This window comes from Tupaia chinensis, unplaced genomic scaffold (assembly GCF_000334495.1).
Source record: "Tupaia chinensis unplaced genomic scaffold, TupChi_1.0 Scaffold000498_1, whole genome shotgun sequence".
Lineage (NCBI taxonomy): Eukaryota > Metazoa > Chordata > Mammalia > Scandentia > Tupaiidae > Tupaia > Tupaia belangeri.
In genome coordinates this window covers 1055980-1079568 of record NW_006160010.1, presented here as the reverse complement: position 1 = coordinate 1079568, position 23589 = coordinate 1055980, and the positions used below count along the sequence as shown (strand labels likewise).

The 23589-nt window shown below is 39.3% G+C and overlaps 1 protein-coding gene across 1 annotated transcript in view; it reads right to left on the bottom strand.

The window, feature by feature from the left end:
- ADGRV1 (adhesion G protein-coupled receptor V1) overlaps positions 1-23589 on the bottom strand; it is a 618101-nt gene that overhangs the window by 369425 nt on the left and 225087 nt on the right. The window contains exons 75-79 of the mRNA XM_027774960.1: positions 22765-22882; positions 21298-21469; positions 15115-15357; positions 6796-7203; positions 1121-1305 (exon numbers count right to left, since the gene is read on the bottom strand). Coding sequence (XP_027630761.1) covers positions 1121-1305; positions 6796-7203; positions 15115-15357; positions 21298-21469; positions 22765-22882 — 1126 coding nt within the window. The remainder of the gene's footprint in view (positions 1-1120; positions 1306-6795; positions 7204-15114; positions 15358-21297; positions 21470-22764; positions 22883-23589) is intronic.

Below are 23589 nucleotides of genomic sequence, written 5' to 3'. Positions count from 1 at the left end.
AACCACAGTTGACTACATGGGAGTCCAGTGACATAGCCATTACGCTAATTGCTGGTCCCTCATCATCTAAGTTTTTAATAAACTTGTCATAATTCAACAAGGACTCTATAATTAAGCAAATGATTTAAATCATTATACAAATTTTTTAAACTATTGTCTTCAAAATGTGTCTAAATTTCAATGTGACTTAGTGATGGCTGATAACTAAAAATATATAAAATATAAAATGTATAGACTGTAAAATGTATAGATTTATTCACTATATAACACTCCACTACACATACTATTACTAGTAGTCAAATAATGGTCTTTTTTTTTTTTTTTAGATTAACATATATTGCTCTGTGAGAAGTGGGGAAGAATCTCAATTTCCAATCGTATTCTACCAGGCATTTTTATGTTAAATCAGATAGAAATAAAAGCATTTTAAGTCTTTGTACTAAAAAGGTCTAGTTTACTTTGAGAATACAATGCATAATACCATGGCATCTGAAGAATATTAACATACAATTGTATAATTATTAGATCGTTAGTAATGAATATGAGCTCTATTTTAGTTTTTCCTTTTCTTCTCACTAGTCTTCTACCATGAAACACCAGCTATGAAATGATTAGTCTGAAGTTCAACACAATTCTGAAAGCTGGTCTCCAAACGGATGAAATAATCATAGCTCTAGAGGAAAGCACAATTACAGTACCTACAAATAGTCTTTGGAAGTTGTCCCGTAGCACAACAGTTAAATGCTATGCATAGAAAGTGAATCCCACATGGCTGACTATGGTTCAAGTCCTAGCTGGCTCTTTAGTGAGCCATCCAGGAAAAAACAAACATACAAACAAAAACCCCTCAAAGTTAGAATCACCATCTTCTATTTTCTGTTCAGAATATACCTTCTCATCAAACAAATAAGTTAAGCAATAAGACAAATACATTGTCGACAACATAAATATATTTTTCTTGATGTAGCTTTGCTCTTTTCTTCAAATAATTATTTGCCCAATAGCAGCAACGTATAGATTAAAGTCACCTAATATGCATCATCTAGTTGTCAATTTGCATAACATAGTGCTTTGTAAACAATGAAGAAATGAAGTACTACCGATATATTAAGACACTTACTTTTCACCAGGAGAACCACACGTAACATCGGTCAGCAGAGAAAAGGCAAAATTCTCAGTCACCTCAGTAAAGTGGCTGAATCCCTTGGTATCTTTGCGCTTTGGGTTAATAAGAGTACAAAGAATCTCATAGAAAAGACTTCGGTTTTCAGTACTGAAAGCTTGATTTCTTCCTTCAACAGTTACCTGGAAAAAAAATCCAAGTATAAAAATAAGTCTTCAAAAGTAAACTTAAATTATAAATGTCTACATAAGCTCTTTGTTAATATTAACAAAAATAAGGATTATCCTATAAGGATTTAAGAGAAATCAGTATCGGAATTATATTTTAAATATATGTTGAGTATCACTCATCTGAAATGCTTAGAATTAGAATTGTTTTAGATTTCAGAATTTTTCAGATTTTGCAATATTTCCATATACATGATGAGATCTTTTGGAGACAGGATCCAAGCCTAAACACATAATTCATTTGTGTTTCAGAAACACCTTCTACACACAGCCTGAAGAAAATTTTTACAATATTTCTGTGTCATAGCATTCTGTGATCCATATCATGGAGGTCAGGTGTAAATTTTCAACTTGTGCTGTCCTGTTGGTGCTCAACATTTTCAAATTTTGGAATGTTTTAGATATCAGATAAGGGATACCTAACCTGTATGTCCATTTGTACCTTAAGAGGCATAAAAGTCATTTATTAAGAAACAGCATAGTCACCAATTTTTTTTTCTGTTTTTTCTTTTTTTGAGAGAGATTATTACTATAGGAAGAATGTGCACTTACAGAGAAAAAGAGTCAGAAAGCAAGAAATCACCTCCCAGGAGGGATGGCCATGACACAATCCCTTCTTCTCCATCCTCCTCCTGGGATTTTGGGCATGCACACACTCGCACCTGGTGTGTGTTTTAAGCCTTAGAGTACAGGACTCAAACTGTGGTCAGCTACGTGGGAGTTCAGTAACATAACCATTACTCCACCAAATCTGTAAATCATCAAATGAGTAATTCCTTTCTAATCAAGAGTAGTCGGGAGCTGGCCCAGCCTGGGTGGTGCCAGTGCTGGGGCACTACCGCAAGCAATACTGGAGCCACATGAGGAGGTTTGGGGTTTGAATCCCAGGCCAGTCTGACCATACTGACTATGCTTAGAGGCACACCATGACTCTCACTGTTTCAAAGACTGTGAGGAGGCCCACAGTGTGAAAAGATCCTGCCCACAGTCCCTGTATCTCTCTTTCTCTCTCATAAAAGAAATAAAACAAAATGTAACAAAAAAGAATGGTCAAGAGCAACTGGAACAGTTGGATTTTTCAGTAGATATGACTCCTCCTATTTTAAGAACTGGGCTATTTTTTGTTTTAGGAACAAGGGAAGGAGGGAAAAAAAAATCATCTTCATGATGTTTCCTTACCAGAATGGTAGGGAATTCATCTTTATTGTCTGATTCAGCATGGGTGTGAAGCCAGTGACTTCTTGTGCTATTACATTTGAATGTACATGATGAATCCCTATTAATTCTTTAAAGTACAAAAGTAAACACTTTCTGTATGATTCCTGAACTGTGCCCCATGTGTCAACACACATTATCCATGTCTCTGTAACTTACATATGCCTTTATTAATGATTCTATGACAACCTTAAAATGATTTGTGTTTCTCCTACTATTGCAAATGAGCTCAATGAGGAAGCAGCTTATGCACCCCATACTTTTTTTATAACTCTGTACTCTAGTACAGTTCAAATTCATAACATAATTCAAGATCTGGACTAATCACAGTGGCCATCTCCAAGTTAGTGACAAAGAGTGGAGAATAATCCACAGGGAAAATATGATTTAAAAGTATAGCAAAAAAAGTTAACGATGCAAAAGTTACAAATGGAACAGAAAGCAGCCCATTAGACACTAACACAAACTGAATATGATAAATGGAAAATAAGTTTGTGAAAATCTACTAACACTCAGAGAAAAGGTAACAGACAAGTAGAACAAGTCTTAGGTCAAATCCCTAAGACATAAGCATAGGAGGGAACAGGTAAGAGAAAAATAAAACCACAGTTCCTTAATAAACAAAAGCAATACTCATGTCTAAAAGGCAGATACTGCTTAATATCAGAGAAAAACAGAGTCATCTAAAGATGGAGCTGAGAGACTTTTAAAATATTTTTTCAATAGCTAAAAAAATCACATCAGAAATGCGACAGGAAAAAAAACTAACAGAGAGACAAAAATTCAGTTTGACATCAGACATTTCTGAAAATGAAATGTCAAAAGTCGCCAGAATAACAGAATTTTTAAGAATGAAAGGTTGTTCCAGGAATTCTAGACCTACCAAAACTTTCATTCATATTCAAGGGACACAGAATGTTTCTTTTAGTAAAGCAGAGAAAAATAAAACCAAAATATAACACTTGGTTAGTACAGGTACTTTGTAGTTCTAAGCACTTTATATTAACTTCTTTCATCTTTACAATAACCCTGGTTTTGGATTTGGGGATTTAGGATTATTGTAATTATAATTGTGTTATTATCTTTGTTTTGTTCCCAGATAAGGAAACTGAGAAAGACAGAGGGTGATGAACTTATCATAGGGCACAGAACTGGTGAGTGCCAAGCCCAGGAGGTGATCCTGACAGCCACTCTGCACTGACTCCCAATATCCCGTTTGCCTGTCTGAAAATAGCAACATGGACTGACTCATTTTGCAGACGAATCAGTCAAAATTACTGCAAGCATGAAACACAAAATCGGCCAGTAACATAGAGTAAAATCTAAACTATTGTTAATATGATTATAAAATAAATCAAATGTAAAATATAATTCTGTATAAGATGCATAATATTGAAAAGTATATGACAAAAAGAAATAGCCTGGCTTGAAAAGACTATTTTCCATAAATAACAAATTCCCTGAATTGCCAAAATTTGCTAACAAACAAGAAGGCATGAATCAACCATGCAAAAATTAGAAAGCTGTCGGGATAGAAAACAAAAATGGAGGTCTTTAGAAGTGGGGGGGAGGGGGCAGTCTATCAAACTTCCACAGAAGAATGTGCTCCAGAACACAAAATGATAGCAAACTCCTAACTTGTTCATGTCTTACCAAGCGACAGTAATGAGGGAACTAAAACCTGAAAGTTAAAGATCAGCCTATCAAATCTAACAGGGTCTTTCAAAACTGCTATTGTTACACAGGCACTCACAGCTTTTCAATGTTTTAGTTGTTGTTTTTTGTTTTGTTTTACTATAGGGTGCACGCGCTTGTTAGAGAAAGAAAGAGAGAGATGGAGGAAGAGGGAAACTGAGAAATCATGCCCGAATGGGGATGGCTACACAGCAATCCCTTCTTCTCCATTCTCCTCTAAGAATTTTGGGAATACATGCATAAGTACCCAGTTTATTTTCTCAAACAGCTGCCAGATTCGGGACTTAAACCATGAAGTCAACTATGTGAGATCAAGCTGCCTTAACCTCTACCTGCTGGCCCTTAGTCACAGCTTTTTAGGCAGGTTTTGTGTTTTTTAAGTTTTGTTTTGTTTTTAAGAAAGATTTTTGCTATAGGGCGAGTGTGCTCACCAGAAGAACAAAGAGAGACAGAGAGACAGAAAGTGAGAAATCACACCCCACCCCCCACCCCCAGGGAGGAGGGTCATGCCACAATCCCTTCTCCTCCACTCTCCTCTCAGGATTTTGAGCACACACACACACAAGCCCAACATGAGTTTCAAGCTGCTGGGTCTGGGATTCAAACTGCCAATCGACTACAGTGATATAACATTACTCCCTCTGCTATTCTCTTTAAGTAGTTTTTATTGAATCATGCCTGGAAAAAATCAGGGGATAGAACATTATTTCACATCAGAAATTTACCCAAACCCACAGCTGGATTTTATCCAGAAAAAATTTTTTTTATTTTTAATAATTATTGTATTGTATTATTATTTTTTAAATTTGCTACAGAGTATGTGCACTCATCAGAGAGAAAGAGACAGGGCAAGTGAGAAAGCAAGCCAACAGGTCTGGGACTCAAACCGTGGTTGTCATGCAGGAGTCCAGCACCTCAAGCACCACGCCACCTGCTGGCCCCTAGGAATTCTTCATAGTGAGTCATTTAAATCTGTTGCTCTGGACCAACAGGTGGAATGGAGGTTGAGGTGCTGAATCCCATGCGTCCAACTCCGTAGTTCTAGTCCTGGACCTGGCAGCTTAAAAATCATGGTTGGAACTTCTATTCTGCACTTTTGAATTTGAGATTATTTTATAGCATATATTAATTTCAGACGGCATGTATGAATTATGTGATCCTATCTGAACTTCAGACAAGTTTTTGGTATAAGTACGTCCTAAATAAGTATCTATGATATATTGGGTTGCTGGAAAAGTCATGATGCATTTTTGCATCGAAAAATATGTCATGACTTTTCTGACACCTTAATTCTTATTCTTAAAATACTATCTGTTGGGCCAGGAGGTGGCCTGGCAGGCACTGAATCCCATATGGCCCACTCTCTGATTTGAGTCCCAAATGCAACAACTTGAAAAACAAGCGGGGTGCATGTGTATGTGTGCCAAAAATCCCCAGAAAAGAATAGAGGAGGAACTGCAGCATGGCCATCCACCCTGGGGGCGTGATTTCTCACTTTCCCTTTTTCTCTGTCTCTGTCTGTCCCCCTTGCCACCATACATGCCATGCCCTATGCATAAATCTAAAAAAAATAAATAAATAAACTGAACATAATTTCTTTTATTTGCTAAATCTTGCAACCTTATTTAAATGTGATTATTTACATTTTCTGTGCTTATTTCATTATTCTCAAAATTACAACTATGTTAAAACGTGAAATATAAGTATTTGGGAATGTACTTCATAGCCACTATACTCTTTATGTAGAACTTATTCAATGAGGAGCCTCTTCATGGCAATTATTTCTGCAATTTTTATCACTACAGTAAGTAACGTTGCAATCAATGTTCACACCGTACATAACACTTTCATAAATGTCCCCTACACCCGTTAGTTATCTTTTGACTTTGCCTGTGGTAGACACAAAAAGAAATTTTACTTCAACGTATGTGGTCAAGTTTATTAGTCATTTCCTTTGCGGCTTATGGGTTTGGCTTGATGCTTTAGAAAGATCTTCCCACTCCAAATTTATATATAACAATGATTAATCCATGGGTCTGCTACTTCCATGGTTTTGGTATTACACTGATGTTTTTGATCTGTGTAGAATTTATTTTGGAATAGGATTTAGAATACGGATCCTCTCTGCTTTGCTTTCAACTTGTCATGTCAGCTGTCTCAACATCACTTGCTAAGAACTAGCCTGGGGGGCAGCAGGTGGTGTGTGTGGTGGTTAAGGTACTAGACTTCCACGTGGCTCACCACAATTTGAGTCCAGAACCTGGTGGCTTGCCTTCTGTGTGTGTGTGTGTGTGTGTCTGGTGAGCACATGTGTCCTATAGAAAATTTAAAAATAATAATAAATTAAATAACACAATTTTTGAAAAAGAATTAGCCTAGAAGGGACAGACAAGGTACCGACTGCTATTCTGTGGGCTTGGTAGGCGGCACATGCTCAGGGAAGACTGCGAGTGTGACCTAAAGCTGACCCCCTCTGCAGGGAGGGAGGATGGACGCTGGTTAAACCACGTGCCTGTATCTGCAAGGACTGCTCACCTTTTCTACTAAATGCACCACAGCGCTGAGTTGCTCATCCGTGTTTTCTGTGGCCACTTTCATGTGGATGCTGTGGAGGACTCTGCTGAGGATGCCATCATCCAGGGGCTGGTGGAGCTGATCGGCAAGGCCCCAAACGGCCTGCGAATCTGCATCGGAGACAAGAGTGATATTGGCGGTCCCATACACTTTATCAATTCTGGCACCACCTTCTGGGGCAAAGAGCACAATCTGGAAGCGTTTAGGAAATGGATTTAAAGACCCCGTCTCTGGAGTTAGGATGACATCCACAACAGTGTTTCTCTGGCCAGGTTCAAAGACCAACATGCCTTCGGTTCTCACGAAATCCTTCCCAGAAATAGCTGGAGACATGAGAGTACGGCCAATGGTTTCAGCACTTCTCAACTCCTGGAAATTAAACAACATCATTTAGGAGAAGTTTTAACACCCCTCTTCTCATCCTAAACAAATTCTCAATTCTTAAATTTTATTTTTTGAAGAAACTTCTCAGCAAGGATAGCAATTCTATTGGGTTGTCAGAAAAGTCTTGCACATTTTTACATGAAAAAATATGTCATGACTTTTCTGACAACCCAGTATTAAAACATGAGGAGTCTGCTTTGTCTAATATCCTAAGATAAATTAGAGACAGAAAAACATACTATACCCTGGATGTCCTAGGGTAGGTCAGTAAGAGAACTGGAAAAGAAATGTTAACCATACTCTCACAGGATTCTCTGCAAACACAGTAAATACTGTACTTTAAAGAACACACACTGTGGACCCAGTAAGCGGCCCAGTGGTTAAGGTGCTGGACTCCCACATGGCCGACCACAGTCAGAGTCCACGATCTGGGAGCTTGAAACTCATGCTGAGTGTTTGTGCATGCAAGCCCCAAATCCCAAGAGGAGAATGGATGAGAAGGGATTTCAGTGTGGCCATGCCTCCTGGGGGCAGGGAGGGGTGATTTCGCACTTGTCTCTCTGTCCCCTGTGTGTGCACCATGCAAAAAAAAAAAATTCTCTCCTAAAAAAAAAAAAAAAAAGAGAGAAAGAAAAAACTCATGCTGAAAAATTAAAGCATAGTGGAGGAGAGAATATTTGCATTTTCATTCTCACCTGCAAATTGTTTGGGGAGATGGGATGGGGAGAGTAGCAGCGAGAGGAGGCTGAGGGAAAGAAGGAGGGAAAGAAGAGCCTGGCCTCTTGTTTATACCTATATAGGCAAATACCCTTAAACATAAAGCTTAAACCTTAAACACAAATACCCTTAAAGCTTAAACCTTAAACACAAATACCCTTAAAGCTTAAACCTTAAACACAAATACCCTTAAAGTTTAAACTTTAAACACAAATACCCTTAAAGTTTAAACCTTAAACACAAATAGCCTTAAACATATGTAACACACACACACACACACACAAACGCCCTCATGTGTCATTTAAGATGAGACTATGTTCGGAGAAATGAGTCACTAGGCAGTTTCTTGGCTGTGCAAACATCACAGAGTGTACTTACACAACCTAGATGGTGCAGCCTATGTGCTCCTTAGAGCACCGTAATATATGCAGTCCACAGCTGAACAAAATGGCATTATGCTGTGCATGTCTGTACCTCTGATTTTCCTTCAAGGAATGTGTATCTATGTACTACAGAGCCAACCACTATCAAACACCTACTATGTGCCAGGTGGCATACTACAGATGCAAATTTCAACAGGAGAATATCTGCTCTTCTAGCAGAAGCTATAGACAGTAAGGCTACGAAATTAATGATACATTTTTACATGAAGATGGGTTCTTTAAAGAAAAATACCAGGTAAGAGAATCCAGTGTGATGGTAAGGGTATTATTTTAGATATGATTGGTCACATTAACTCTTTTTCATTTTTCTTAGAACATCTTAAATTTTTAATCCTTTCTTTACAGGTTACCTAGACCAGTTTTGATTAGGAAAACTAAAAAGTTAGCAACTGCCACAAGAGAACACAGGACGGTGGCATGTGTCAATTTTCCAAAGAGTCCTGCTTTGTGGGGTGTCTGAATCCACTGCTTACGGTCTCTGCTCACACTTGCAAGAACCAATCATGGCAGATTTCAATCCACAGGCCACTTGTCCCCATATTTCTTTGTAAACTCTTCAGTGTTCTTACAGAGTTTTTTGCAGTCCTTAGAATATTCTCTAGCTAGGTCAGCCTGGAGGGGATACTTGGGCTGGAGGACATTCACCAGTGCTATGAGGGATGGATTTCCTGGTCGGTAGTTGCTGGCTTTAGTTCTCAGCACTAATTACAGGAAGACAGATCTGCCTCTTTACATCGATGTTCCAGTGGTAGCTCTTTGTTTTAAATGTGATCTAGGGGGTTTGAATGGGTACTCTGCTGGAAAGTAGATTTCGATTCTGAAGGCACCCTTGTCACATGGAGGGTTGTTAGGAACAATAAGCTCTTGCCAAGTCAATAAATTAGCTTCATCAACCTGGATGTTATGGAAGTTTTTCCTTCCACACCTGCATATTTCTTCAAGCTCCTTCATCAGCTTCCTGCTGGCCGCCATCTTAGGTCTAGTGCTGCTGCTTTCTCCCAAGACTGGTCACGTTAACTCTTGATGTGCAATTTGAACAGAGACCTCAGGGAAGTACAGGAACAGACAACAAAAGGATCTTGGAGAAAATCTCAGGAGGGCTAACAGCAATTATAAAAGCCCTCGGGTTAGAATCATCTTAGTATGTTACAGGGAGAACTAGAGGTCGGTGTGATGAAGAAGGAGGAGAAAGCTAGAAGCTGACATGGAAAAGCTGTACAGGGGTCAGATCATGTAGATCTGTTAACCAAAATGTGGCAGGAAGACATGGAGGTTCCAGCAGGAAAGTGACACATTTTAGTTCATAGCTTCAGGAGTGTTTTGGCTATTGTATGGATGAACACAACTGTAGGGAGAAGGGACAAGAGGTTTTTGTTTTTGTTTCCACAAGAAACAGTGGTAACTAGAAATAGGGCCACCTAAGTAGAAAGTGTAAAAAGACTGAGACTGGGAATAATTTTTAATGTAGACTCAATAGAACTTTCTGATGAATGTGATGATGGGTGGGAAAAGAGGACAACTTCTAGCTCTTAGTCTGTAAAATGGTGAAAAACTGAGGGAAAAAATTAAAGGGAAAATCAAAAAACATTTATTATACATATATTAAATCTGAAATGACTCGTAAGACATTTATATGAAGACGTTAAGTAAGCAATCAGACAAGAGTCAGGGTCAGGGGAGGGACAGAAGTTGGTAATAAGAATTTGTGAGCCTTCAGTTTTACAGGTTACCTAGACCAGTTTTGATTAGGAAAACTAAAAAGTTAGCAACTGCCACAAGAGAACACAGGACGGTGGCATGTGTCAATTTTCCAAAGAGTCCTGCTTTGTGGGGTGTCTGAATCCACTGCTTACGGTCTCTGCTCACACTTGCAAGAACCAATCATGGCAGATTTCAATCCACAGGCCACTTGTCCCCATATTTCTTTGTAAACTCTTCAGTGTTCTTACAGAGTTTTTTGCAGTCCTTAGAATATTCTCTAGCTAGGTCAGCCTGGAGGGGATACTTGGGCTGGAGGACATTCACCAGTGCTATGAGGGATGGATTTCCTGGTCGGTAGTTGCTGGCTTTAGTTCTCAGCACTAATTACAGGAAGACAGATCTGCCTCTTTACATCGATGTTCCAGTGGTAGCTCTTTGTTTTAAATGTGATCTAGGGGGTTTGAATGGGTACTCTGCTGGAAAGTAGATTTCGATTCTGAAGGCACCCTTGTCACATGGAGGGTTGTTAGGAACAATAAGCTCTTGCCAAGTCAATAAATTAGCTTCATCAACCTGGATGTTATGGAAGTTTTTCCTTCCACACCTGCATATTTCTTCAAGCTCCTTCATCAGCTTCCTGCTGGCCGCCATCTTGGGTCTAGTGCTGCTGCTTTCTCCCAAGACTGGTCACGTTAACTCTTGATGTGCAATTTGAACAGAGACCTCAGGGAAGTACAGGAACAGACAACAAAAGGATCTTGGAGAAAATCTCAGGAGGGCTAACAGCAATTATAAAAGCCCTCGGGTTAGAATCATCTTAGTATGTTACAGGGAGAACTAGAGGTCGGTGTGATGAAGAAGGAGGAGAAAGCTAGAAGCTGACATGGAAAAGCTGTACAGGGGTCAGATCATGTAGATCTGTTAACCAAAATGTGGCAGGAAGACATGGAGGTTCCAGCAGGAAAGTGACACATTTTAGTTCATAGCTTCAGGAGTGTTTTGGCTATTGTATGGATGAACACAACTGTAGGGAGAAGGGACAAGAGGTTTTTGTTTTTGTTTCCACAAGAAACAGTGGTAACTAGAAATAGGGCCACCTAAGTAGAAAGTGTAAAAAGACTGAGACTGGGAATAATTTTTAATGTAGACTCAATAGAACTTTCTGATGAATGTGATGATGGGTGGGAAAAGAGGACAACTTCTAGCTCTTAGTCTGTAAAATGGTGAAAAACTGAGGGAAAAAATTAAAGGGAAAATCAAAAAACATTTATTATACATATATTAAATCTGAAATGACTCGTAAGACATTTATATGAAGACGTTAAGTAAGCAATCAGACAAGAGTCAGGGTCAGGGGAGGGACAGAAGTTGGTAATAAGAATTTGTGAGCCTTCAGTTTAAAGAAGATTGTGGGGTTTTTTAGTATTTTTTTTTTCTGAGAGATTTTAGCTATAGGGTGTGTGTGCTCACCAGAGACAGAGAGAGAGACAGAGAGAGAGAAAGAGAGAAGCCATCCTCTAGGAGGGATGGCCATGATGTGATCTCCTCCATTCTCCTGTCAGGATTTTGGGCATGCATGCATACATATCTGGTGTAAGTTTCAAGCCACTGAGTCTGGGACTCAAACTGAGGTTGACTATGTGAGAGTTCAATGTGGGAGTCCAGTGCTTTAACCACTATGTCTCCTCCTGGCCCCTAGAAATGATATTTAAAGCAACAGGTCTTGACACTCTAGCCTACAGAGTGCATCTTGGTGAACTCCAACACTTACTGAATAAGAATACCAACTAGAAAACAGGAGAACCTCCCAATGAGGAAAGGTTAAGAGCAGGAAAGAATGGTGTTCCAGAAGCCCAAAGCAGATGAGCATGCTTCAGGAACAAGGAAGGGGTCAATTGTGTCCAAAAATGGAAAACAATAAAGATAACAATAAAGATTTTTAGATGTAATGTAATTTATGATGTAATGAAGGAACAAGAAGGTCTCAGTGAAGGAAACAATTCAAGAACCCATTGGCTTCAGAATGGAGTCATTAAAATAGCCACTGGAGGGGCCAGCATGAGGCATGGTGATTAAGGAGTTGTATTCCCCCACAGCCAACCACAGTTCGAGTCCCAAACCCAGTGGCTTAAAAATCATGCCAGGTGCACGTGCCTACATGCTCTAAATCCCAAGAGGAGAAGAAACTGCAGCGTGGCCATGCCCCAGGGGGTGATTTCTCATTTTTCCTTTCTCTATCTTTCTGTCTTTTTGCCCCATAGCAAAACAAACAAACCAACCAACCACTGGAATGCTATCTAACAGTGAAATGAAAGAATATGAACTAAGCACAGCAGCACAGATAATTAAAAACCATGTCATTGAACAAAACAAGCACATCACAGAACAATACCATTGGGATCATCTCATTCGCATAATATTTTTTCCTCCTTTTTTTTGGGGGGGGAAGGATTTTGCTATAGGGCGCGTGCGCTCATCAGAAAGACAAAGAGTGACGGAGAGACAGAAAGCAAGAAATCACCCCCCCAGGGGTATGGCCACACCGCAATCCCTTCTCCTCCATTCTCCTCTCGGGATCTTGGGCACGCACGCACATGGCCCGGTGTAAGTTTAAGCCACTGGGGACTCGAGGGAGTCCAGCGACATAGCCATTTCGCCAACTGCTGGTCCCCATAATTTTCAAAACAGGTTATAATGGGTGGTGAAATTATAAATCATCAAGAGAATAATTAGACATAAAATTCAAGATAGAGGCCTATCTGCAACATAGTGAGAGTGAAGGAAAAAGCAAAATGAGAGGAGAGTAGAGTTTGTTTTAAAATCCTTATAGAGCTAGATATGATTATTATAAACTGCATATACACATTTTATACACTGTTATCTACTGTTTCCTGGTAGGATTTACTTCAGAGTTCAAACATTAAAGGAAACAAAACATCAGATGTTCTCATGTTTATAAAATACATATAACAAACATAAACAAGAAGCACCGGGAACCAGCAGTTAGCGTAATGGCTATGTCACTGGACTCCCACATAGTCGACCACGGTTCGCGTCCCGGACCCGGTGGCTTAAAACTCACACCGGGCGCGTGTGCGTGCATGCCCAAGATCCCAAGAGGAGAATGGAGGAGAAGGGATTGCGGCGTGACCACCCCCCTGGGGGGTGATTTCTCGCTTTCTGTCTCTATGTCTCTCTCTGTCTGGCAAGCGTACGCACCCTATAGCAAAAATCTCTCCAAAAATAAGAAAAAAAAAAGAAGCACCATGTAATTTAAAAGTGACATGGGACCAGCAACTGGCATAATAGGTATGTCGCTGGACTCCCATGTTGTTAACCGTGGTTCGAGTCCCAGACCTGGTGGCTTAAACTCATGCCAGGTACGTGTGCGTGCATGCCCAAGATCCCAAGAGGAGAATGGAGGAGAAGGGATTGCGGCGTGACCACCCCCCTGGGGGGTGATTTCTCGCTTTCTATCTCTCTCTGTCTTTCTGGCAAGTACACACGCCCTATAGCAAAAACCTCTCAAAAAAAAAAAAAAAAAGTGACAACAGAAATCAATATAGGAATACTCTGAATAGACTAGACAATGTGAGAGTAAGGAGAAACATGTTCTTTCTTGAACTTTGTGTGCCCTTAGCTAGTACATACACATTTAGAAAAGTATTTGAAATTGATTTTCGAATTTGCTTTAGCTAAAGGCCTGCTTAATTGAAGGATAACTAGAAACGAGTGATACTTTTATTATATCAAATAATAAGGACCTAAAATCCCAACTCAACTTTATATCACAAATTTTTTTTATTTATTTTTATTTTTTGGGGGGGAGGGGGAGAGATTTTCGCTATAGGGCGCATGCGCTCGCCAGACAGACAGAGAGAGACATAGAGACAGAAGGATTTATTTATTTTTAATTTTATTTATTATCATCGTTCTTCTAAGAGTCCAATGGAGAGAAAGGGAGAGTGAAAAAGCAAGCTGTCAGGTACAGGACTTGAACTGTGGGCGGTCATGTGGGAGTCTAGCACCTAGACCACCATGCCACCTGGTGGTCCCTTATATCACAAAAATTAAGATATAAGAGAACTTAGGCTAAGATAGTAGTATATATGTATATAAGAATGCTAAATTCGGGACTAGCAGATGGCAGAACTGTTACATCGTTGAACTTCCACATAGTCAACCACAGTTCGAGTCCCAGACCCAGTGGGTTGACATTCATACCACGTGAGTGTGCATGAGTGCCCCAAATCCTGAGAGGAGAATGAAAGAGAAGGACTGCAGCATGGCCATCCCATCTGGGGGTGATGTCTTGCTTTCTGTCTCTCTGTGTCTTTCTGACAAGTGCACGTGTCCTTGAGCAAAAATCTCTCAAAAAAAAAAAAAAAGTAATGCTAAATTCATGGATTTTAAGAAATATAAAGATCAGTTAGTGTATGGGACCAGCAGGTGGCGTGGTGGTTAAGGCGCTGGACACTCCCACATGGCCAACCAGGGTTCAAGTCCTGAATCTGGTGGCTTGCTTTCTCACTTCCTCTCTCTCTCTCTCTCATTATCACCCTCTGTCTCTCTCTGCTCAAGCTAAAAAAAAAAAGAAAAAAAAAAAAAAGAATGAATAAAATAAAATAATTTTAAAAAATAAAAAAGATCAGTTAGCGTTAGAGATTCTGAATAAAGAAATGTTCAACTATTTCACATATAAATCATAACAAAACCCTTACTTTTTGCTTCTGGTCTTACACAGTTACATTTCAAAGAAATTTTAAATCTAGAAATTTTACAGAACAGAATTATGCAAGATACTTTGCATCATTAGATCAACTTTGTCAAAAGGAAGAAAAATAGAACTAAGTCTCATTTTTGAAAACATGATGTTATTAATGAGTGGAAACTGAGTTGTTTCAATGTAGTAAGTAAAATGTAAATTATGAGGATATCCCTGGAAAACAATGTATCGATCCTTCTTTGTTTCACTACACTTGCTCCAGTTCAATAAGCAAACTTCCATCTGTGTGAATATACATTCCATGCTTACCTGAGTACTGAAGTTAACAGACATCATTAGTCCTGTCCCAGAATCTCTGGCCACTTGCAAACTGATCAAAGTGGCCTTCTTATGAGCCACAGCCAGCCGAGAACCCACAGAAAAGTACACAAGGCTTTGAGGTTCATTCCTCTGTGAGACTTTAACCTGTGCCAGTCTGGCACTGTTGTTAAGTGCTGCTCCGGCACCTACTTCATAGAGTTCCACAAAGAAATACACTTCAACGTGAGGTATCTGACAATGAGAAAAACCAAACAGAGGACTATTACTAATACATTTTTACTTTTAGATAGCTCTGATATTAAGAAATGGTATCATTCACATACATCTTTACAGAGATAACTATATACCTGAAGACACATTCCATATAATTATAAAACTAAATTCTTTTTCCCTTTTTTATTTTTTATTGCAAGAGGATATGTGTGTTCACTATTACACAATAATCTAAAACTCTTAGCAGTGTTGTTAGTTTCCTGACATAACTCAAAGACGCAAAGCAAATGAATCTTTCAACTGCTTGTGTCATTGTGTAATTTGATATCATGCTTTACTTTTATCTGTCACCAAGAGTTTATTTATCATTTGTTTTGTGAAAATTTCATGGTAATCACTCTGTCACAAAACAGCACAACACGCCCTTCTGTTATTATCCAAGAACAAGTCATATCTTAGTCACATAATGAATAAATTTAATCTTCTTTTTTTGTCTAAAAAAATACGTCAGGCTTTCTTATGACACATGTCAGTTTTTACTTTTGCTGATCAATTGTCAGTAAAAACTGAAATATGAAAAAGACTATACTAGTTCCAGTTTGAGAAACTAAGTTTGGCTAATATAATAAACTAAAACAATAGGATACACACACATACACAAGAGCCATTATTCCTAATGGTCAAGAGAGCTTGAATTAACAATAGTTTCTTTTTTTTTTTTTTTTTCGGAGAGATGTTTGCTATGGAGTGTGTGCGCTCACCAGAAAGACAGAGAGTGACAGAGAGACAGAAAGTGAGAAATCACCCTCCACGGGGGATGGCCACACCGCAATCCCTAGTCCTCCATTCTCCTCTCTCGACATCTTGGGCACACATGTACACGCACCCAGCATGAGCTTAAGCTACCGAGTCCAGGATTTGAACCGTGGTCAACTACATGGGAGTTTAGTGACATAGCCATTATGCCAACTGCTGGTCCCAACAATAGTTTCTTTTAACTAAGGATTTCAGCATACATTTCAACAAAAATTCTTTATTTTCAAGTAAAATATTCCTTTTTTTGTGATGATGATTAGAAAATTACTACCATTGAGACCAGCAGTTAGTGTAATGGCTATGTCACTGGACTCCCACCTATTCGACTGCAGTTCAAGTCCCGGACCCAGTGGCTTAAACTCACGCGAGGTGCGTGTGCGTGCGTGCCCAAGATCCCGAGAGGACAATGGAGGAGAAGGGATTGCAGTGTGGCCATCCCCCCGGGGGGTGATTTCTAGCTTTCTATCTCTCTGTCTCTCTCTGTCTGTCTGGCGAGCGCACGCGCCCTATAGCAAAAACCTCCCAAAAAAAAAAAGAAAGAAAATTACTACCATTTACAGTCAAAAGAACATGTTATAAGTGGAATGAAGAACCATGTGATTGAGCACTGTACAGATAAGTGCCTACACAGAATTACACTGCCATTCTTACAAAGAAATATTCTAGTCAAACAATATTTCTGAAGTCTACAAGACTCATAGACAATGTCCGAACCACTCTCGACTCTTACGACATGACTGGAGACCTCGCAAGAACCCTTTCCCTGTTTAACTGCCAGTGGGTTCCTGTCCTAGTTAGGTCAAAAGCACTTCAGAGTATTTTTTCCTCAACTAGTATAAAATCAATTTTCCTTGGCTCAGAAGTGTTAAGAAGCAGAAAATCAAAATAATGATAAAATAATCTCTCACTTGTTTAAATAGTAGGTTGTCAGGAAAGTCATGACATATTTCTCTTATGTTTTTCTACACAAAAATGCATCATGACTTTCTCGACAACCCAATATTTACAAAATATCTGCAACGTATGTTTAAATACTTAAAGATATTTTGTAGGTTAAGGTAAAATGTCCTAAGTTAATCATTGCCTTATACACTTTGCCAATATAGAACCATAAAATAAATCATTAGGGAAAAGGGAAATGGACTGAATTTCAAGAAAGGAATTCTAATCTTAGCGCAGTGCTGACTGGCAACTTACTTAAATTCTTCATAATTTAGAAATGAAACTGATGATTAACTCTAGAGATGATAGTTAAAGATAGGAAAGAGCAAAAAGTCTTTAAGTTGAAGTCAGAAGACTGAACTGCGGTGAGCAGGCATCACCATGAATGAGTGGGGTCATTCCAGGGATAAGTTCATTGTGTTTGTGGTATCTGTAACCCCTGCCACTGAGGTGGATAGAGCTGTTACCCAAGTTACTGAATTCCCTTGGGCTCCGTTCCTATCTATTTGGAACAACAGCTATATTGGTCATCTCTTATAAAAGGCCAACTCCTGCCAAGAACCATGCTAAGAACCCCATTCATTTCTCATTTAATCTAAGAGTCCATAGTTCTATTCAATCTGGAAGGCTCAGAGAGATTAAGCAACTTGTGCATTTTTTTTTCCTGGTGGGCACATGTGCCCTATTTACCAGAGGGAAGAGAGAGACAATGAGAGGGAAAGTGAGAAATTACCCCCCAGGGGGAATGGCCATGCTGCAATCCCTTCTCCTCCATTGCCCTCTCAGGATTTTGAGTGCACATACTTATGTATCCAGGATGATTTTGTTTGTTTTGTTTTAGAGATTGTTGCCATATGGTGCAGGCACTCGCTGGAGAGACAGAGAGACAGAAAGCGAGAAATCATCCCCCAGAGGGATGGCCACACTGCAATCCCTTCTTCTCCATTCTCCTTTCAGGATCTTGGGCACATATACCCAGCATGAGGTTTAAGCTGCCCGATCTGGGACTCGAACTGCACTCGACTACGTGGGAAACCAGTGCCTTAACCAACACACCACCTGCTGGCCTCAATCATTCAAAATTAGTTGAATGTGAATCTATAAGAATACCGAAAGGAAAAAACTTATTGTAGTATACAAAAGGTAACAGTAATGTGAATATAATAGTGTATACTTAACATTTTGCTAATTTTAATGTACAGGAGAGAATTGGCATATTGTGGCTGGTATCTTGTATTAAACATGAGTCCATTTCACCTCTTAACATTTTTAAAAGTTCATTTATTTTATTCATGATAGACTGTAGACAAACGTAAGAGAGAAAGAGGGAGCGTGCACCCTCAACAGGCTCTTGTCACGGATCTAAACTACGGTTGGCCCCATGGCTTCCAGCACTGCAGCTCAGTTTGCTCAGCTCTGCCACAGCCGAGCCCAGGGTGGGTGTGTTTGTTAATAGTGAACATTTCTATCTGTGTATATAAAGGGATTAATGAAAAGGACAATAAATAAATTATTCCTAGAAAAGGTAAGAATGGTACTTAGAGTCAGAATAAATGACTTAAACCTGTGAAATAACATACAACTGAGGCGAAAAAGTGAGTACAGGAGTCACAGCGCCAATGTCCTCGCAGGTGAGAGATAATGCCTGAGAGACAAAGATGTGACTTCTCCAGGCCAAGGAGGTGCGCAAAGTGCAAAGGTGTTTTACTGCCTTTTATTGCCCTCTTATTAACAATAGCCCCGAAGGACCAGCGCAAACTTCAATAGTGTTAGGGAAACAAGGAATGCAAAGCCAGCACTGAAAAATGTAAATAAATTATTCTCAGGAAATTTTGTGATATGAAACAAATTACCCTGAAAGGTATAAATTAAAATAATATTTATCTAAATTGGTAAAGGTCCTATAATGGTCCAAATGACCAGTGCTTTTTTGGTAATAGTTTGAGACAAGAGTCAGGATCTATGTTCCAACAAAGATCAAAGTGGTGATAAGCAAGGACATGTTAAGTGATCGGAAACAGTATTCTTTTTTCTTGGAACTAGTAAAATTATTAAAATTTCAGGATGTTATGAAAATATGTATTACTGTAACCTTAGAACATATCAATATAATGACCATATACAGTAATTCTCATTTGGTAAAAAAAAAAAAGGTAGATAAAAATTTTTTAAAAAAATTAAATCTGCAAGGCTATTATTTAGAATGGTTTTAAGTATGGGGCTCGCAGGTGGCGTGGTGGTTAAGGGCACTGGACTCCCACATGGCTGACCACGGTTCGAGTCCTGGACCTGGTGGCTTGTTTTCTCACTATCTCTCTCTCTTTTACTCTGTCCCTCTCTGGTCAAATTAAAAATAAATAAATAAATAAATAAATAAATAAATAAAGTTAAATAAAATTATTTTTTTTTAAAGAATAGGTTTAAGTATACTCAGATGTTTTAAAGAAACTGTATTCATGCATGTCTTCTCTGCTATTTAAAGTGTATAGCATGGGGTCAGTCAGTGGCAAGGTATTGGGCATCTGGATCCTACATAGCTGACTGTGTGGTTCAAATCCTGGGCCCAGTGACTTGAAAAACATGCAGGACACATGTGCGTACATGATGCTAAAGAATAGGTTTAAGTATACTCAGATGTTTTAAAGAAACTGTATTCATGCATGTCTTCTCTGCTATTTAAAGTGTATAGCATGGGGTCAGTCAGTGGCAAGGTATTGGGCATCTGGATCCTACATAGCTGACTGTGTGGTTCAAATCCTGGGCCCAGTGACTTGAAAAACATGCAGGACACATGTGCGTACATGATGCCCAAAATCCAGAGAGGAGAATGAAGGAGATGGAACTGTGGTGTGGCTATTCCACCTGGAGGGCACTTTCTCAATATCTCTTCCCATCTAGTCTCAGTGAGCACACACGCACTACAGCAAATTTAATAAAAAACAGTATGGCATGTACAAGGAACCTGTTATACTTTGAACATTTGTAATATGGTGGCTAGTTTTTGTATCAAATATTTAATTTAATAAATAAGCAGCAAAGAGCAAATACTACTCAGTGTTCTGTGCGAAAAAAAGTATCACAGAATAGTCATTTTATAAAACCTGCACATGATTGTTAAATGCCCTGTAGAGCTCTGTTAGGTCATCAGTAAGCAATACCATCTAGATAATGCTGGTTCCCTTGGAGTTGGAAGAACACCTAATATGACATGAATCAATAGAAATTAATCCGAGGGAGGGGCCAGGAGGTGACACAGTGGTTAAGGGGCTAGACTCCCACAAGGTTGACTGCAATTCGAGGCCCAGACCTGGAAACTTGAAAATCAAAGTGGGCTCATGTACACATGCCCAAAATCCCAGGAGGAGAATGAAAAAGGGACTGTGGTGTGGTCATCCTCCTTGGGGGATGATTTCTCACCCTCCCTCTCACTGTCACTGTCTCTGTCTCTTTCATTGTGCACGAACTCTGTGGCAAAAAAGAAAGGAAAAAAGGAATTAAATCAAGGGTTCTCCAAGTATGGCCTCTGTGCATTCCTAAAAGATTGAAACCAAATCCCTTAACCATATACAAACAGAATCAAAGATGTTTTAAACTTATGGATATGAAAAAAGTGAAATGCTAAACATTTATAGTAATCACATACTAATCTGGCTGAAGATGACCAAAGGATCATTCACACAATGAACAGATGGGTCAGGAGGAACTTTTGAAATGGCAAAAAACTAAGAAGGAGAAAACCGACATGGTTATTTATGAAAATTCATCCTGTGATAAATTCTAGGTCTAAAGTCTTGTGTTCAGCAAAGAAACATATACATGATGGCTAGGTAAGACACAAAGAACCTCTACATAAACAGTGTGTACGCTTCAATAAAGTAATTTTATTTTTAAAGTTATTAATTCTAAGGGGTCAGATGGTGCAGTAGTAAAACGGGACAATCTATGAAAGCAATCCCACATGGGAAGGTTGATGGTTTAAATGCAGAGACCTCCCTAAGGATGCTGGGCACACATCTGTCCAGGATCTGTGGTTGGCTAAAGGCTGGGGGTGGATGATGGCGTCAAGACCCTGTTAGGGGTTCTGTCTCTATCTCTATGTCTCTCTTGCACATGAGAGAAATTTTTAAAAACCTTTAAAAAATTATTAATTCTAAAGGAATAGTATTAGAAACAGATAATGTTGTGCCTCATCATTCTTACCCTCTCTGGTTTGAGTTCAATGTTGATAAAGCACGTCGTGTGACCCGCTATGCAGACAGTGGTTCCTGACACTGACTGGAGTTCATCTGCCAGGTTGACACCATCCTTCTGGAGAACAGCACCGGTTTCGTTAAGTGTGACTCGCCAAAAGATCTTGACATCTTCGAAGGCCCTGTGAACAAAGCAAACCCACGCAAATGCGGGAACAGACTGTGTTATTCCTATGGCTAACAGAAGGTGTTATACCTGTGCCTAACAACGCCACTTCTTCCAAAGCACGGCACTCATTTTACGACTGACAATGCTGAAAATGACCGATTCGACTCATTACAGACAAATAAATTAGGCTCAAAGTTTCCACGGCATTTTTAAACAAACCTCTGTTCAACAATGAATAAATATTTATTGAACTACTCTGTATCAGGAATTCGAAAACAAGTAATATTTTTGGACTATCATGCACCAAAAGTGTGAAAATAAAAATCATAGAGAGTCACTGACTTCCAATAAACGCTTTTTGTTCTTCTTTCTTTCTTTCTGTTTTGTTTTGTTTTTAAGGTTTTTGCCAATATACTCGCTGGAGAAACACAGAGAAAAATAGTAAGAAGTCACTCCTTGAGGGAACACCTATGCTGCAATCCCCTCTCCTCCATTCTCCTTCTGGGATTTTGGGCATGCATGCACACATGCCCAGTGTGATTGTCCAGTACCAGTTCTAGGACTTGAATCTGGGTTGGCCATGTAGGAATCCAGTGCCTTAACCATAAAAGGCAAAAGGTGACCCAAATTTCCAAAAAATATTTAGGCCTCAAACAAAAATATAATGCATACACAAGCATTAATGCACGCCAAGTACATGTATGTTACGAACATTCAAAAGCTGGTGCTATGTAGGATTAAGTTGTAAGCATAACTTGGTACTAAGTTTCCCTAACAGTAAAATAGTTGTGTATGTGGGCTGATCAGAGAAGAATAAACATGATGAAGTGATGACCTACATAATCTGACATCTCTATGGTAGTTTAAGAAGTGTTAACACCCTCAAGGTAGTCCTACATGAACCAAGCACGTTAAACCACGGATTTAAACTAGACATCATGAGGCCAAGTAGTGGCACAATTGTAACACAACTGGACCCACATGAACAAGTCCTGGGTTTGCGTCCTGGGACCTCCCATTGCACTCTGGGCATACATGTGCCCTTAATCCTGGGGCTAGGACTGGGAGTGAACTGCAACATGAAGACCTTGATGGGGTGCATGTCCCTCTGTCTTTCTCTTTGTCTCTCTCTGATGCAAGGAACAGATCAACTTAAAAAAAAAAAAAAAACAATTTGAGCACTGACATACCAAATTCCACAGTATTTCCTTCCACTGATATTTCATCCTTCTTGTACCATTGGATGACTTCAAGTTAGATACCCTCTATACACACAGGTTACTACATCTTTTATACACACACACATACCTGTTGTGCTGCCTTGTGACAATGAGATGCAGTTTTCTCCTATCAGCTTCTTCTCCGAGTTCTAGGCCACGCTGGGACTCTTCACTAAATCCTATGATGCCATTATGAAGATCACTCCCTGAGCAGGAAAATGGGAGATAAAATATACTTAAGCCTTTAACAGATCTCTAGGGCTTCACTACTCTCTGTTCAGGTGGAAGTGTGATGAGAGTGAGTGGGAGGAGCTACAAGGGGGTGGGAGGGTAAGTGAGTGGAAGGAATTACAGTTTTAAAGATCCTCACTAAAAATAGTCTTAAAAATGACACCATTAAGGTGTCTGACAGTTTGAGAACAGAAGACCAGAAGAAAGAAAACTCCAATCCACTCCTCACCCTGACATACACATCTCTCTGACGAGGCCTACTTCTCGTGTGATAGTACTCAACATTCTGTGTGCCTCTCTGTTAAAGGCTGTACGTCCCACAGAATTAAATTCCACCAGAGCAACAATTGTGTTTACTGCTATATCCTCCAACACGAAGAACAGAACCCTGCATAGAGTATTCAATAAAAATCTGCTGAGCTGAACTCCACTGAACTGATTCACTTTCCTATAAAGAGAATACCAAAACACTGTTACTTTACACATTCAGCTATTTGCCTGGGAAAAAAGAAAACTATTAAAGAACTCTCGAGCTTTTCCAAGTATTGGAAACTCCTCTAAGCAACAGCTGAGTTTTTAAGTACCACCATCCTTAAAAAAAAAAAAAAAAAAAAAAAAAAAAGTGTTTAAAGTGGAAGAAACCTTGGGCTCATACTAGGCTAAAACAGTCACTTCAAATCCT